This window comes from Tripterygium wilfordii, chromosome 19 (assembly GCF_013401445.1).
Source record: "Tripterygium wilfordii isolate XIE 37 chromosome 19, ASM1340144v1, whole genome shotgun sequence".
NCBI lineage: Eukaryota > Viridiplantae > Streptophyta > Magnoliopsida > Celastrales > Celastraceae > Tripterygium > Tripterygium wilfordii.
The window spans coordinates 11,484,787-11,502,243 of NC_052250.1; the positions used below are offsets into that span (position 1 = coordinate 11,484,787).

The 17,457-nt window shown below is 37.0% G+C and overlaps 3 protein-coding genes and 1 long non-coding RNA gene across 4 annotated transcripts; 1 reads left to right on the plus strand and 3 right to left on the minus strand.

Moving 5' to 3' along the window:
* Positions 1–1,169: 1,169 nt before the first annotated feature.
* LOC119984985 lies at positions 1,170–3,260 on the minus strand. Its single transcript, XR_005465025.1, has 3 exons — positions 3,067–3,260; positions 2,894–2,963; positions 1,170–1,392 (listed from the first exon to the last, which is right to left on the minus strand). It is a non-coding gene; the product is annotated as an uncharacterized LOC119984985 (long non-coding RNA).
* A 4,702-nt stretch (positions 3,261–7,962) lies between these two features.
* LOC119986314 lies at positions 7,963–10,369 on the plus strand. The gene is made up of 7 exons (XM_038830896.1): positions 7,963–8,519; positions 8,633–8,666; positions 8,774–8,938; positions 9,336–9,425; positions 9,529–9,594; positions 9,686–9,825; positions 9,953–10,369. The coding sequence occupies exons 1-7, from the start codon at positions 8,149–8,151 to the stop codon at positions 10,068–10,070; spliced, it is 984 nt and encodes a 327-aa protein (XP_038686824.1). The 5' UTR covers positions 7,963–8,148; the 3' UTR covers positions 10,071–10,369.
* Positions 10,370–10,795: 426 nt separating this feature from the next.
* LOC119986122 (glucuronoxylan 4-O-methyltransferase 1) lies at positions 10,796–12,010 on the minus strand. The gene is made up of 2 exons (XM_038830671.1): positions 11,387–12,010; positions 10,796–11,282 (listed from the first exon to the last, which is right to left on the minus strand). The coding sequence occupies exons 1-2, from the start codon at positions 11,873–11,875 to the stop codon at positions 10,881–10,883; spliced, it is 891 nt and encodes a 296-aa protein (XP_038686599.1). The 5' UTR covers positions 11,876–12,010; the 3' UTR covers positions 10,796–10,880.
* A 1,173-nt stretch (positions 12,011–13,183) lies between these two features.
* On the minus strand, positions 13,184–16,450 carry LOC119985209. Its single transcript, XM_038829430.1, has 6 exons — positions 16,284–16,450; positions 16,140–16,178; positions 15,017–15,121; positions 14,292–14,547; positions 14,035–14,112; positions 13,184–13,718 (listed from the first exon to the last, which is right to left on the minus strand). Exons 2-6 carry the CDS (start codon positions 16,176–16,178, stop codon positions 13,594–13,596), a joined length of 603 nt encoding a protein of 200 aa, XP_038685358.1. The 5' UTR covers positions 16,284–16,450; the 3' UTR covers positions 13,184–13,593.
* Between the last annotated feature and the right edge of the window lie 1,007 nt (positions 16,451–17,457).

Genomic DNA, 17,457 nt, shown 5'->3' on the forward strand with positions numbered 1-17,457 from the left:
TAACCAGACCAATCAGGCTATCTCTCATTCTCAATCTCAGGTCTAGTTGACAGTTTACTTGGCATGTATATTCATCATACCAACTTGAAACAAGACAAAACAAAGTAAAATATGTTATTGTACTTATATTTTTCCCGCCCATGTAAAAAGAATTCTCGCTTCTCTCTCTAACTTTACACACCTAGGTCAAGAGAGCAAGATTGTTCTGTACACTGAGAGATGAAGCTTGTGTAATGTAAGGGTTTTGTATCTTTGAGTTCTCTCTCATCCTTTACCTATCCAGGTCAAGAGATCCAGTCGTGGGCTTCACTGAATTGCTTATTTTGTGTCCATTTGGATTATTTGAAGGTTGGCCGATTCTTTCATGGTTAATCGACACAATAGGCTTTAATATTGGGAGGAAGTGAAGGTTTGTTGGACTTCCGAGGGTTTACAAGGTGTATAGAGAGATGGGTTCGAGATTTTTGGTTATAATTGTTTTTTTCCGCATTCTCTTCATATGATCTCAACTTGTTATTGTACATTTTTTGAAGATTTGTATAACATTGTTTATGGCCAAAAACAAGGAGGATGGACATATCCTTTGGTTAGGTCCTTGAGAATGGGAAGTGATCTTACATTGTTAATTGAACTGCCCTAAAAAAGATTACGCTATTCAAATGTTATAAATTGCATTGTTTTGAAGCTGCTTACATTGTTGTCATTTGTGTTTAAATTCTTATTAGGTTAGGTCAACCATGTTAATAGGAGGTGAATTACATTGTGTGTTAAACCATGTAAATGCAGGGGTAACCCCATTGATTGTAGTGAAGAAATGGAAGGACATGATGAGACATATCCATTGTGGGAGCACTTGGTGATTGAGGGATTCAATAGCATATTTCCCTTGATTGGGATGCTGTTTGAATTTCATGCTTGTTCTTGAATTGTTTGAAGGTTACAGTGGTGCACAGGGTGTACATTGTTTATAGGATATACATTGTCTATGGGATATGAGTGTGAGATATTGATGTTGCATTATTTTTATAGCAGATGTGATCTTACATTGTTAAGTAACTACATTGTTTTAACCATGCCCACATTAAAAAAAATTTGGTAATGCACCATGGCCATATAAATTACAATTTTGGAAATTCAATATATAGCATTTTGAAAACCATTTGTATTTTGAAAGCTTTATGATCATTTATATTTTTTCTTACAAAAATATTGAAGCACCAAAACAGGTCCACATATGCAATGGACTCCAAAATTACATAAAAATGCAAAACAAATTCAGACCAGATCAAAATTGAAGCACCAAAATAGGTCCATCTTGACCTCATTTATTTGCTGCTGTTTGTAACTCAACCACTGTATTTGTACCATTCTTTGCCATTGCAACTAATTGACCTGACCATGAAAGAGTCAATTGAATAATCGTCTACATTGTTATTAAATACAAGCCAAGCATGAAATGCACAATAGTCCAATGGAAAAAATGGAAAAATCAATGTATGTCATATTCAACGAAAACCGTATCAAATGTCAGATATATGGTAATTTTCATTGTGTTTGGAAACAATGTTATCACCAAAATAGGTCAATAAACAATCTTTGAACCAACATTACCTAAAAACCAGTCAGGAACAAGCATGAAATGCACAATTGTCACTTGAAATTCAAAGGGGAAACTTGAAAAATTCAATGCATCCAATGAACAAGCACAACCAGATGAATTAGAGAGCTTTATGTTCTTTTCCAATTAGTTTACAAACAAGGTTAAGAGCCAAAATAAGTTCAGATACTATCTAAAAACCAAGATAGCCTAGAAACCAATCAAAAACAAGAATGAAATGCAATATGGCAAGGGGAAATTCCAAGTGGAAACATGGTAAAATCAATGCATGACATGTTCATTGATTCACCTTTGTATTTGTCAACCATATATGGTAATTTCCATTGTGTTTGGAAACAATGTAATACCAAAATAGGTCAACAAACAATCTTGGAACCAACTTAACCTAAAAACAAGTAAGGAACAAGCATGAATGGTCACTTGAAATTCAAAGGGGAGACATGTAAAATTCAATTTATCCAATGAACAAGCACAACCAGATGAATTAGAGAGCTTTATGTTCTTTTTCATTGAATTTACAAATAAGGTCAAAGCCAAAATAAGTCCACATACAATCTAGAAACCAAGATAGCCTAGAGACCAATCTAAAGCAAGAATGAAATGCAATATGGTAAGGGAAAACTTGGAAAAATAAACGTATGTCATGTTCAACGAAAAACTATTTGAATTTGTTAGATATATGATATTTTCCATTTTGTTGGAAACAATGTAAGCACCAAAGTAGGTCAAACAACACCCTGGGAACCAACATAACCTAGAAACAAGTTGAACAAAACATTTTATGGACCAAAATCCTCAGAAATGGGAAGTGAATGTCAAAATAGTCTTCAAATCAAAAATAAAATCAATGAAATACCCGCAATCGAAGGCTCATTATTTTAATGACGGACTAGTAGTTGTAAAACAATGTGATGGCGAAATTCCATGCAAATGGGAATTGGTTGTCAAAAGAGTCATCAAACCAAAACAAAAAACAATGGACTACCTAGAAAAACATGCCAATAGTATCAAATCCTTACCAAATAAATTCATTATCAACATTGACCCAGTCCAGGAGGAAGATATATAATCTGATTGGTTACATTGTTATATATAAACAATGTAATAACCCATTTCCTTGCAAATGGGTATTGGTTCTTAGAATAGTCTTCATACCAAAACATAAATCAATGGAATACCCAGAAAAACATGTGAAACTTTGCAAATTCTACCCAAAAACCTTCATTACCGACTTCGACATAAATATTTACAGATTAAGTGGGAAAAATGGATTACCTTGAAAATTAGGGCTTCGTTTCATTGACTTCATCCGAAGAATCAGTTCTTTAGAAATTTATCACCTTTTCTGGTGAGTTTAACATGAAATTCTCATCTTCAAGCAAAACCAGATAAAATCTACAAAAATTCTAATGTAAGGCATTTATATTTTGTGTAAAATGATAACATACCTTCAAATTAGGGTTAGATTATAATCCTCAAGCTTATACTTTTCTTTCTAAGTGAAGGGCAGGAGAAAGAATCTTGCATCTATCTCGAGTTGCTCCCTTAATCGGCGGCTTCGGTAGCAATCGGAAGCTCACAAAGCAAAATATTAGAGTTTTTGAGAGAATGGGTTTACAAGAGACTCATGTTTCAAGTAAAATGGGTTTTAAGAATATATTGTACAAAAATATTTTGAATTCACAATATTTCAAAATTCAAAATAAGCCATGTGGACAAGCTAAGTTGGCATGACACATCATATTGGGAAGTTTTGGGACTATATTGTTTGGGCTATTTAGCAGCACCGGCGTATACTTTCATGGAAAGTCAAAGTCATGCGCGACCAAAAGCTAAGTTGGCAAGAAAGTAAAGAAACAAGGCGGATCATCTCCCACGTACCCAAAATGGAGGATATTCCCTTCCATATGTTTTAATCAAACACCTATTTTAAGCAGTAAAGATTCAAGAAGTGATGTTGAGATAGAGAGTTTGACTTGTTTGAAAATATTTTGACGGAGTACTAGAGCAGCGTTCATCAAAAAAATTTCAACCCAAAAAATAAAATATAAAGTATCATACAATCAACAGGAAATTCATCGTCCATTTTATTGTGAAATGTCGTTTTAACATAATCGATATTCTAACCGGTTTGGTCTATAGGATACAAATGAGTCTTTAATCATAATCGATATTCTAACTGGTTTTGTCTATAGGATACAAATGAGTGATTTATTAAAGCAATGTATTTTGATAGAAACCGGCCGGTTTCATCATCCATTTTGTTGTGAAGTATTGTTTTAACATGACTGGTATTCTAATCGGTTTGGTCTCTAGAATGCATATCGGTGATTTATTAAATCAATGTATTTTAATTGAAATGGGCCGGTTTCATCATCTATTTTGTTGTGAAGTGTTGTTTTAACATGATCGGTATTCTAACCGGTTTGGTCTATAGCATATAAAACCGGTAATTTATTAGAGCAATGTATTTTAATAGAAACGATCAGTTTACCGATTGAACTGTCGATTCAGACCACATGTCGACCGCCCACTAAAAAGACCAACGCTCTACCCAGCTAATTTACAATGGCTTATTTGGTTAAATAACAATGTTAATTGAATGTGTCTTATGGGGAGACAATCATCCATAGGTAGTATGGGGCACCAATCAAAGCATATTTTAATCCTCTAAAGTGTGTTTAAGAAGTATTTCAAATTTGTAGGAGCAATTTCTACAATCATTGAAAAGTCAACGAATTGATGACGTTGAGGATCGTCTACACGTTTGATTCTTGCAACCTTCATAACAAAAGCAACCGTGAGAAGCTCCAAGGCCTGAGTGGGGGGTGCCGGTCGTAGAGACTCTGACAATCAGGTCAGTAGAATGAACAAAGAAAGTGACCGTGGATGGAAGACCGATGATGAATAGTGTTTTAGCTAAGCATTCGATCGTGAGGATCTGATTTCAAAGTATTGTAATATTCTTGTGCGTAACAGGCATCATCCTTTTCCTAGAGATCGGAAAGGGATGTTTATAGGGGTCAAGGATGTTGACCTTCGAAATGGTGTCTGACAATTATGTAATGTATGAAATGACATGTCAGAGTCTAAAAAGTAAGTGAAAGGATGAGCAATGTCAGGCTAGGCACCTAAAAAGTATGTAGGTGGGCCACGTGTTCAATAGAGAGTGGGGAATAGATGTTAATGAGAGATGCACAAATATGCTTTATTTAACATTGAACATCAAAATAATCATACTTGACCTAGTTTGTAACTGGTTCGTAAATGTAAACATACCGTAAATAAGGTAGGTTCCTGGCGGCTAGCGGTTGTCCATTGGTACAATGCTAAGACTTGTGAGGCGACAACAGTTTGGATTGTGTTAGAAGGTAATACCTTGTTGTAAGTCATTAGAAGGTAAAAAGGTCATGATATGATGCTCATCATGAGAGTCAGAAGTGACGTATGAGATAACTTAGTGCTGGTGTTTATTGGTCCATGGGCTTGGAATCATATGGGCCTTGGGCCAGTATGCTTCGTGGACCTGTAAATTATAAGAACAAAGGAGGGCTCAAGCCCATGCTTGAAAGAAAGTGGGTCCATTCAAATTTTGGCCAGTACAAAATTAAATGAATTTATGGCTTCATATAATCTACAATTTCTGGACACAGATTTAAAAATTGAAATATCTATAAGATTGTTGTCAGTCTCAATGACTTCAGCGGCCCAATTTGATTACCTAATGAGCCACACAGCTAGCAGTATTAATGTATTATATCATCGAAAGTCCAAACTGATGTCTTGCCTCCTTTATCACAACTGCTATTACTGGGCCGAAAGTTAACCCGCAACATAGGGAGCCCAATAACTGATCATATGGTCCAATACTGGCCCACTGGCTGGCCCAAAAGATAAAGGGCCCTATACTATGGAAATATTGCAGCAGTTAAGTTGATTTTCTTGGTGTAAAGTACTAAGGTTTACAGTAGATGCAAAAACCAACTGCTAGGCTGAGCTTTTTGAATTATGTATACATACATACATACATATAAATAGGTCATTGGCTCATTGCATTTATATGCGAACTGATGATCAGTTGTATTAGAATTTCCAGCGCGGAATTTGAATTATCTATATATGTCAACAAGTTGTTCAATCTCGTTGCAGCAAAGGACTTGATCAAGAGCCACACCGGGTTTATCAATACCAAGCACAAATCATGCCGTCTTGGACTTGGACAGGTACCTCTCTCAAATCTGCAATATATTTTATGGATGTGATGCTTACTTCTTGCCTAATTTCATTATTTGTGGGGGTTTTCATGTTATGTACATGTCTCTATAGCAACTTTGAAACATATATATATATATCCGATAATTGCATAGAGAGCTACTTATATGTATTTTTTTTAAAATTTGGTGGTTGCTAAAATCTTAAGTTACGATAATTATTTGATATTCTAATGTGCCGGACCATAACACCGTTGGATCTCTTGCTTAAATGACAATACATGTATATGTGGCACTTACTAAAATTAATTAACTCTACTTGCATGTTTAATTTGCATTAATAAGTACTCATTTTGTATAAATATATATAACTGACGAACAAGGTTGCATGATAGAATTGCAGAGGTGTAACGTAGAAGTCACATGTTCAATTCCTGAAAATAGTTTCTCTATATATTATGTTGAGGTAAAATCTATATATATCTTATATGTCATGATCTTATTTATTACGAGAGTGTTGGGCACGAACGAGCGTTCTTTACCTTCTACGTTAATTTATGTTGTGGAAAGACTATCAAGATTCCCTAACAACAGAGTAACTTAATACATATCGTCCTCCTGGTTTGGTTAATCCTTGCTTGGAGGCTACGTTTGTCTTGACAACCAAAACTGTCTTTATATAACATGCATTCCTGGGCTTGCTTCATGAACCTCCTGTCACCAGTCACCCTCTCCCTTGACCTGTCTGTCCTACACGTAGAATCTCATCTCCAAAAAAAAGACTATTGGACCCAAGTCAAATGGAGTCTTACCATGGGTCCCACAGATCTCATTTCAAGGTGTTAAAAGTATTAACAAGCAATAATGCCTCTAATCAGTTCAACCGTCATACAAAGGCTACATTTTTATGTTGATTAGGGATTATGTAATGCTTCAATGGCTCCTACTTATTTAGCTATTGAGTTCGACGTACATAATTCAAGTGAATTCACGGGCTCTACATGTGTCACATGATACACATAAAATCTTATACGTACAATTCAACAATTGGGATAACAACGACCGGTATCCCTATCATCATGCCAAAAGGGATTTTTGCTTGCACTAAAAGGCATCGGCAACGCAATATATCCACCAAAAAATAGTTTCCCCTCTCTCTTTATCTCTCTATTTCTGATACCAAAAAACTGAAAAAGGCTGGGTAATCTAGCAAAAGGTGACAAAACATTCATTTTTTATATATATATTTATATTTGCACGAACATATATGGAGTATGAGACTGCAAAGACAAAGATGTTTGGTCTATTTTTTTACTAGATTGTCTCGATATAATACAAAGTAAGAAGCTTGTGCTCAAAGAACAAAACCCTTTTATGTTTCTTCTCTCTCTGGCCTTCATTAGTTTTTATTTCTCCAATGGAAAGAATGAAAGCATCTCCTCTTACACCATCACCACAACCGGGCCACTTTCCCTGCCTTGCTTTCTCTTGTAAGTATCAAACTTTTCTTTGCTTAGAACTTCACTCATTTTTTATTTCCTAAAATTCAATTACATCTTTCTGTTCATATCATGCCTAAAGTTTGGAATTTCTGTATGCTTACTCTTGTGATTGTGTTTGTGAGGTCAATTTGAATGTAATATGTTTAATGTTGATGAATTCCCCTTTGGTTCAAACATTCTATGATGAGGTTTACATATAAATACAAGAAACCCATAATGATTTAGGAATTTATACTAATGATTCTCTCTCAAATGTGGCCTGTTGCCATATCTGAAGCACTGTGGGTCGTGATTTAGTGATTCGGGTTCCTTCAGCTAGTTTGTGAATTTATGAATGGGTGTGTGGATTTCGTGTTAGTTTGGGCTTTTGGCTTTCACTTCTACCCCATTTCATTCTTTGTGTTTCAATTGTGAAGTCTGTACGGTAACCCATGTGAAGTAGCAAATTTGTTTTACTCCAAACCCTTCAACTTTTCTGTACCACTTGTCTTCTGGGTTTGCTTCGCTGCGAAGTTTTTCAAGATTTAGCTGACTATTTACTTTAGATTTCTTTCGTCAAACTCCTTTGCCTTCCTGTTCTGTTTCAATCAAAAAAAAATTCCTCGGTTCCTCAAAAAAGACTTTACATCTTCTGTTTTTCTCGGATTTTGGCCTTAAGATTGTCTTTTGAAATTGAGTAGTGTAGTTCTTTTGATTGTTTTAGTTCTTCACTCATTTTAAAAGATCCATTGTTCAACTTTGGCTATGGAAAAAATTGGGTATAGAGCACCAATTATCCTAAATCGTTGTAAGTGAAGAATCAATAGAAGTAAACACCATGAGTTTTACAACAGGGTCCTCGAAAGATTCTTGGCATCCAGTCATGACTGCTGATACGACGGTTACAAGCTACTGGCTGAATTGGAGGTTCTTGCTATGCGGCATTTGGGTTGTAATTGTAATAGTTTTTTCATCACTTATCATATGGAAGAACGAAGATTGTGGCAGAAAGAAAGGTGTTAGCGGAGAAACCAAGCTGGAAACTGAAAGAACATTATTGTATGAGGATGAGACTTGGAGGCCATGCCTAAAAGGAATCCACCCTGCTTGGCTATTGGCTTTCAGGGTTTCCAGCTTCTTTGTGCTCGTAGTACTGCTTGCCATAGCTACTGTGGTGGACGGCAGCAGCATATTTTACTATTACACTCAGTAAGCAACTCGTATCTTACACTTGATGATGCTGCCTAATTTGACTGTTGTATGAACAAAAAAGTAATTATCTCTTCCCATTGTTGATCCATATTGTTTCTTGGTTTTGGTAGGTGGACCTTTATATTAGTCACCTTTTACTTCGGGGTAAGTTTCAACATATTTGGAAAATTGTTTCTCAAGTTGTTCAGAGTGCTTTTGTCAAACCGTTAGAGTAAAAGACGTCTAATTGGCTAATGAGTTTGCTATTGCAGCTTGGGTCCTTGTTTTCCATGTATGGCTGTTACCAATATCACAAAAGAGTTGGTGGAGACAAAGTTGATAATGTGGAAGTAGATGCCGAGCAAGGAACTTCTGCAGCTCCTGCACATCGCCAAGCTGCAGGGAAATGGGCTTATCTCTTTCAAATTATTTTCCAGGTATTTCCTGCAATGCGTAGAATTGGATAGGATTCTGTATATGTATTTTTTTTAGGATTAAGAACATTTTCTTTGTTCAAATTCTTCCTTGTCTGTCTCGTACGAGTTATCCTAAAGAAACTGTTTCTACATGTAAGTATCTGAGTGCGCGGACATGTTGTTAAGAGTATATAGATAAATAAGTAAGATTTTGAGTCCCCGAGTGCAAAATCTAACCAAAAACTTAGACTCATTCCATCCAAGAACTCTGTGATTGTTCCGCCAGAATGAGTGGTTAGATTTAGATGAACAAGGGAGGAAACAGAATGCAGAATGTTGCTCTAACTGTTTTTATAGATTTATGAACATAGCAGGAATGTTTCCGTTTTTGACATTTTTCTCTCAACTTTTGCAACAGATGAATGCAGGGGCTGTTCTGCTCACAGATTGCGTGTTTTGGTTCATACTTGTTCCGCTTCTTGAAATTAAAGACTACAATATCAATCCTGTTAGTATTACATGCTGCATCAAGTTTGAATTCACTGACTTGCTGTAAGTATTTTTGTAAAAATAATGTTCTAACAATGTGGTTGATCCCATCTGTGTGACAGTTGGTTGTATGTATGCATTCACTCAATGCCGTCTTCCTGATAGGCGATACTGCTCTAAATTGCTTGGTAAATCGCCTTCATTAATACATTCCTCGCAGTGATTTTACTACTATTTTCATGAATTTATCTTTAACTTCTTGATATTTTTCGCTTTCAGCAATTCCCCTGGTTTCGGATTGCATACTTCTTACTGTGGACAATAGCCTATGTTATATTTCAGTGGCTTGTCCACGTTAACCTAAAAATATGGTGGCCGTATCCGTTTCTCGACTTGTCAGATCCATTTTCTCCACTATGGTACATACCCTTAACCAGAAACAAAATGTTCTGAATGTCCAGTATCTATCAGTGCTTATGTTGTAGACAATATTCCTTAGTAAGCAGGCACATGCTTAACCCTTCTGTGCATCTCAAATGTGGTTAGGTACTTCTCAGTCGTGGTCATGCATCTCCTATGCTACGCCATTTTCGATCTGATCACAAGGCTGAAACACACATTGTATTCGAGATGGTTTCCCGATTCCTATCTGTCTTCAAGATAGTGTCCAGGTGCAAAACCAACTTCAAGGGCTCAGTGAAAAAACTCGCCCTAACTTTCAGTAACCGCGAGTTTTCTCACAGACGGGGTAGCTACAGAGTAGATGATGAGCAAGCAATACAAGTATGAAAAACCTTGGAAAACCATGGAATTCATGTTAACATGCAGCAAACAAAATTGTAAGTACGGCAAGTTCTTTTTGGGAAGATTTGTAAATGTGGAAACAGGAAATTAGCCAGCATTCTTGACTTTGAACAGACATTGATAATTGCTACTGAATACAGATGATGGAAAAATACTTAATAGCAGTGAATGCCTTGTTTACATATCACTCCATTTACTTTGCTTCTTCATTCCTTTTAGTGTATACTGATCATCTGCAGGTGATGAATGTATATTTTCTTTAAACAAGTATTTCTAAACAAAGGCTTACGAATATTGAACAATCCCAAATCCAGCAAATTATTTCTGTGGCCCTATTATACATTCGATTTCATATGAATCATGTGGAGCCATGATTTTTTTTTTTTTTTACATGGACCATTTGCGTCCATCTCAATATTTGAGATAGCTGAGGAAAAAAAAAACCTAGAATCCTTAGCATTTTCACAGAATTAAACAGAGACATCTTTTCACTTTATAAGTTCTTCTGAATGGGAAACATGAATGTCAAGATATTTTAAGTTTTTAACCAGTTGTTGTTCAATTTAATTGGATGATTCCACAAGTGCAAAACTATAAATTCAATCCCAATAGATTTTTTTCTCAAAAACAGGAAACAAAAAATACAATAACATATTCAATGATCTACTAGTCATGGACAGAATGGCTTGTTGGTGGCAGAGCCATCTCTGTGACTAGGAATGGTGAAATGCCTTAATCTTCCTTCTTGTTTCTTCATATACTTTTCACAAAGAAACTCCATTGAAAACCTATCTTCAACCTCTCTATTCACATCATGCACAAATACATCAGTCTCTGCTCCTTCCTCTCTGTTCCTAGCAATCATCCCCGCCGTGTATATGGCACTCATCCTCCCAGGCGCCTCCTCGTGGTACCCCGTCGGAGCATCCACCATTATCAAATCCCACTTCATCTCATAGACCTCACTTGGCAAACTTTTTAGTGAGAGCTGGCATATGGAGTATTTAAGATCAACAAGTGATGTACACTCAGGTCCTCTGCCTACCTCCATTAGATTATCTGCCTGGTTCACCTGTTAACATTACCACATTGAAAGAAAATCAACCTCCCACATTAAATCCTTGTAGTGCTTAATGTCATGGCATTGTTAATATATTAAAGCCAAATTACCATTACCTTGGTATCATAGGTGACATGGTATGATTCCAACATGGGAAAGCGTAGTTTGATCTGTTCGATCCATGACTCGTCTTCTTCGAGGAAGATTGTGCGGCCACCAAAGTTGAGTGAGCTCCACATGAGACTGTCATGGCCTAAGCCAAAGACCAAGAAATTACATGGTGACTTCTTGTCTAGAACTCTTGCTGTCACTGAGATTTCCTTGAGGGTTTGTTGTGGTGTGATGGTTGAGGTTGAGTAGTGGATGAGAGTTTGCGCTAGAGAGCGAGGGATCTTGGCACACGTTGGAGAACAATTTTCCGCTGTTTCTTTCATTGCTTTAGAGGTTTTTGGTTTCAAAACAGGAAAAATGTTCTGCTTTGAAGACGAAGAAGAAGAAGATGAAAAGCTTGATCTTAACAAGAAGAGAAGGAAGAAAGCAATGAAGACACCAAGAAGAAGAAACTTAAAGTTCAAAGCTTGATGGGGTTTAGGCCTCATGTTCATCTGTTTCCCCTAGTGTTTTTAGGTTAGCAATGGAGAAAATCTGAGGATTGGTCACTTGGGTTTTGTGTAGTGTAGTGTGTGAGTGGAGTTTTTGTATGTTTTGGTGGAGGATTGAGAGGGGGTGATGAGTGAGAAGTGGTAGAGATTTGATGGATGGCTTGTCTTGATGCTTAGAAAATAAGGGAAGAAACGGTTCATGTGATTTGATGAAGACGCAATAGCTTCTAAGTTTTTGGATGAAGCAACAACATTGGACATTGGTGGGTTGTGGGTACATCCGAAAGTTTGGTGAAGTTAAAGAAAAGTAGTCAATTAGGATTAAAATACCTAATATTGAGTCCATGCATGAAGACATCTCTAAAAAACTGAAAAGATAATCTAAAACAAGCCACATCAAGTACAGAATTTGCCTCTGTTGGGATTTTTAATCCTACTGTTAATGATAATTTGTGTGGACAATCATATTTCTTGATTGATCTGGTCTCTGACCTGAGATGTAGGCTACTCCAATTTGATTTTGATTCATATCCAAACACGACTTTCGTGTTATTGTTCAGCTGTGTTGTAAACAAAGGTATTTTAGATATGTTACTAGGACTCTAGATAAGAGTTATCTTTAATTAGATACACAGACTCGTGGGGCTTGAATCATAGACAAGAGGGAGCTAACCTTGGCGATTGAAGGAGATACTAAGACGGACTCCGTTGCGAAAAATATTTCCAAATTTGTTTTTTCTTAGGCTTCAGATTTCATTTTATTTCCCTATTTTAAGTTTGGGATAGTCAGTGACTCATTGCAGATTGAAGACACATTTTCAATCAATTTTTTTTATGAACAATAAAAAAATCCATCTTTTTGCTAAAATATTAAAGAGGTTGGGTCTTTCTCAAAAAGTTCTAAGACCTAGAACCTTAAAAAGTAACCTGTAACACAAGTAGTAGTATCAAAACAAATGACTTGACGAATAACTCAAATAACACTCACGTGTATGATATCTCATAAAAATCTCGGAGTTCGAGCTTCCCCATCCCTTCCTTGTAATAAAAAATAAAAATAAAAAGCCTTGAATCATTACTGATTTCCGGACAGGGATTAGGCCGCATGTTCTAGTTTAAACAATCAGTGACGTATTGCCATTTATGGAACAAGAAATACGGTCTAACCAGTAGAAGAATATCAATAATACCAATATCCTAAACCAAATGATTCACAGACCACCACCAATTCCATTAGTTCTCATGCATGCGTAAACAACTCTCGTGCACAAGGTCTCATGCTGGATGTACGCAAATCTTAAAGCAACGAAATTAAAACAAAATTCCCACCTTAAATGGTGGGACATTATTGATTAGAGTAAGCAATATTCCTATTCTTCCAGACAATAGGAATTAGCCTTACAAAAGAAATCCAAGATCATATAAGAATGGCCTTAATACTTATTGCGAAATATAACTCAAGGATCCACAGAACTTACATAACAACCTTGAAAATAAAGCTAAAACTCACAGATTCAGAGGGCACCTCAACCAGGGACACATCTCGAGATTGAGGGTCGCCACATTAAAAGAGGAGATGAAGACAACCATAATTAAATCATTGCACAACTAAAGCCAAATCATCACAAAACGTAGGCCAGCCCACATTTCTTCTTCTTTTAACCCTCCTCTTTCCCTGACCATGAAAGATGCTCTCTGCCACCATAAATGTTATCATGGTTCTACTTATTCAAGTTTCCTTCAAGCCTTTCAATTGCGGCATCTACGCCACTCTTTGCTTCTGACCTTTGAAACGCAGCCTCATTTCCTTCATTTGCTTTCTCTACAAGCTTCAATTGGATCCAACCTGTCAAACAATGAAAACTTCAGGGATTAGACGTCTCGTCCTTCCCCATCAACACTTGGTTTGCTTACCATTTAGAAGTTCATATTCCAAGCCAGTTGAGGCTTTCATGCAGCGACCCTCATCCAGAATACTAATGTTTTAAAGTTTCTTTCCGGATGCTAATAATATGTATAATGCAACTCCAAATAGATAGATATTTATGCCGAGAAAACCGTAAAATAAGTTGTCCATAAGTGAGTAGAATTTCAAAGTAAACCTAATAAGAGGAGATAATCAAAGAAAGATTCAATTATGATAACCAAGGTCAGACAATTACCTAGAGGAAAACACAATGCTGCTCCAAGAACTGAACCTAGCATGACATTCCTTGTACGCCAACGGAGAGATCCAGGCACTGGATTGAACGCACAAAGATGGAATTAGACAGTACTAATACAATGTTAGTACTTCAATAATGAAAGCCCGAGATATGTAAAGCTATATAACCAATATAAGTATATTGCATTGCAATTTAGTAAACCAAATTTTCTAATCGAGTAATCAAAATGGACGAATGAGATATGGGTTATTTACTTATCAAACCAAATGTTGCAGCAGTGGCTGAGCCAGCCCCAACCACATTGAAAACATCATGCACACCCCGTTTCTCAGCCAGCAGATTTTGCAAACAGCAAAATGCACCAGTGAACATCCCAAGTCGCACTCCACCAACAATCGAGCCTCGAACGACTCTGATATACCTCTTCTCCATTGCATCCCTCATTAATCTATACTGCTCACGCTTGTCTGGAGTGCTCCCAAGCTTCAACATTAGCTCTGCATCCTTGCTCTGCCCAATATGCACAGTCCTCTCAACTTTTGACTTTTGTAGTTTAACACAGTAAGACAGAAGCAAATAATTGGAATAGAAACTACCAATATATAATTAAGGGGAAGCTCTATTCAACTCATCATGTTATACGCATTTAGCATTCACAGGCACAAATTCTCTTTTATTCCTCTTCTTCTTGCCTTTTACTTTCTATTAATGTAGTAATTGTCTTAGATAAATGCATTCACAGGCACAAATTCTCTTTTATTCCTCTTCTTCTTGCCTTTTACTTTCTATTAATGTAGTAATTGTCTTAGAAGATAACAAAGGCAACATGCACATCATAGCTAAACGCCATCAAAAGCTGTTACTCATTTGGACCTCTTCTGCTATGATGATTGATGACAATGAAAGAGATCGGTTTTGGAGACATCATCATAAGTAGTTCAAATAGGCATTTCAAGCTTTTATATACACACCAACTTACAACTGAAGCTGACGCCTCCTTGCTACCTCCATATAGCATGCCTGCAAAGATTCCTATGACGGTTGCTGTGCCCCAATTGACAGTGCCAGCCAATCTTGGTGAGTACTGATATAGATAAAATGAAATTAGCCTCTAAGCCATAAATGGGATATTTAGACACGTGAGTCTATATATAATCATTATCTATGATGAGAAGAGCTACGATAGACAAGTTCCAAGAAATGATATACAATGAACTACTCGCAACACCCTTAGAGATATTTCATGTAATCACACATTTGAGTAACAAGTATGTGCTTGCAATTCAAATATGTAGAAAGCAGCTCATTTGAAAACCTCAAGGATTGGATAGAAGACAAATGGACCCCTATGACCCTCTATAATACTTTCCTCGAGGTACTAGCAATGATGTAACCTCCTTAATCACATTTGGCATCCAAAAAAATAACAAGCAGCCGAAGCATAACCATGCCTTGCTGTAACTAAGTATAGCACTAAATCCCATGCTATGGATTCTAACATGAAGCCGTTAAGAGAAGGCAGGTGCATCAACTACAAGCAAGTTGTACAAGCATGCGTGGGAAAGTGATAGTAAAATGGGTATGAAGCTTGGATAAAAAAATCATCAGTTAACACACAATAAGTGGTCTTTATTTGTTGCTCCCACTGCGAGCAGTGGCAACCAAAAGTTCCAAGCCATTTTGTGCAAGTATCCAAATGCTTTCCGCAAGGAAAAAGAACATACTGATGAATCCTATAGATGATAATTTAAGATATCTAATTCTTACGGAGGAAAGGTCATTCATTTGCTGAACAAACAACTCATTCAGAAACTTACTATATCATGGCAAAGTCCAATTAGTTATTTGAACAAAACAAGAACCAGCACAAAAAGAATTGAATAACATAATCCACTCAGAAAAGATCGAAACTTGGAATTTCTTCCACCTCTTCAATCTTTCTAGCAAACAAACTGAACAAAAACTTATTACAGAAAGAAAATCCAACGCCTCAGACTCTGATGCCAAAACAAAAGGAATGAATTCTGTACATCACGAATGTAAATTAACAACAACGTATAATCCAAAGCTTCTAAGCTGATAGAGGGAGAGAGAACTATTACCGTCGTAATGGCTTCATCGGTTTTTTCCGTAGCTTCCATCTAAAAAAATTGCAAAAAAGAACATGAATTCCTAAACCCTTCACGTAATACCCAACAAGAAAACCGAGAACAAAATGACTATCAAAGCCGCTAGAAAAAGAGTACCTATGATGGGTCACCCGGTCACTTCTGCTGCCTCTCTCGCGAGCCCTTCGATCGATCTTCTTACTACAATCTGCAGAAAAATCCCGAATTTCAATTCGGTAAAATCCACCCAATTCAATTCCGGAAGGTGAACTTGAAACAGAACAAACCAACCCAGAACTAGCAGTAGCACAGCCGGCTTAAGGCCCGATGAAACAAAGACTGTACCGGGCCTGGACGTGGCCAGGATTGGCCTGTGTGGGCCTCGCTTTTGGCCCAGTTAGCCTAAAATTCAAATTTCAGACTTTCAGATTATTTTTTTGGCAACTTGGGGACGAAGACTGCAGGCTGCAGCTATGAACTTCTGACGCAAATCGGTGCGGACTTCTATCGAATACTTAGTGTGCAATCAACTTCCCTTCGCCAGAACGACCCAACAAGCCAATCAAACCTCAGAAAATACACACCTCAGAAAATAGTTTCACTAAACCTATGCTTCCACTAAATAATCCCAAATCTCGAGACTAACAAGCTAATAGTAGACAGTAAGGTAGAAGTTGTCATCATCACCAAGAGTAAACACGATAAAAACAGAAAAGGAGAATCACCCTCCAATGGACTGAAACGACGATAGAACCACTCCGAAGAAGAATACATGGTGGATTTCTACTTTCTAGTCACAAGGTTTCACAATATGCATATCAAGTTTGAGCATTTGATTTCCCCAATCCCTACTACTCTAGCACATAATCGTTATGCCTTAAGAAAACGACAGAGAAGGAAGTGAGGGAGAGTAAAAAGCAAAGAAAATGTGACTCACAGGTCTGCTGTAGTGCTGTCTGCTTGCGTGACCTACATAACAAACAGAATAGATCAACATAAATCAGTTAATACAGGTCTGCAGTCCGAACTCTGAAGCATTGATGATTAAACAACGGAACAACCACTTAATAAAAGAGAAAATAAGGATCTCTAATCTAATTCTCTACCTTAATCAGTCGATTCAGTTCCACTGTCCTTAGTAGGTGTGTATGCGAACTCGCGAAGCTAGTGCGGCAGTGTCCCTTGGGCAGCGAAATCCGGAAATGGCGATGAGGCTTCCAATGAACGGTTTGACGACGGCGATGAGGTTGAGGCGAAGATTCATATGTAAATATAGATTTAGAACTTTAGGTCGCCATGTCCATGTCTCTGT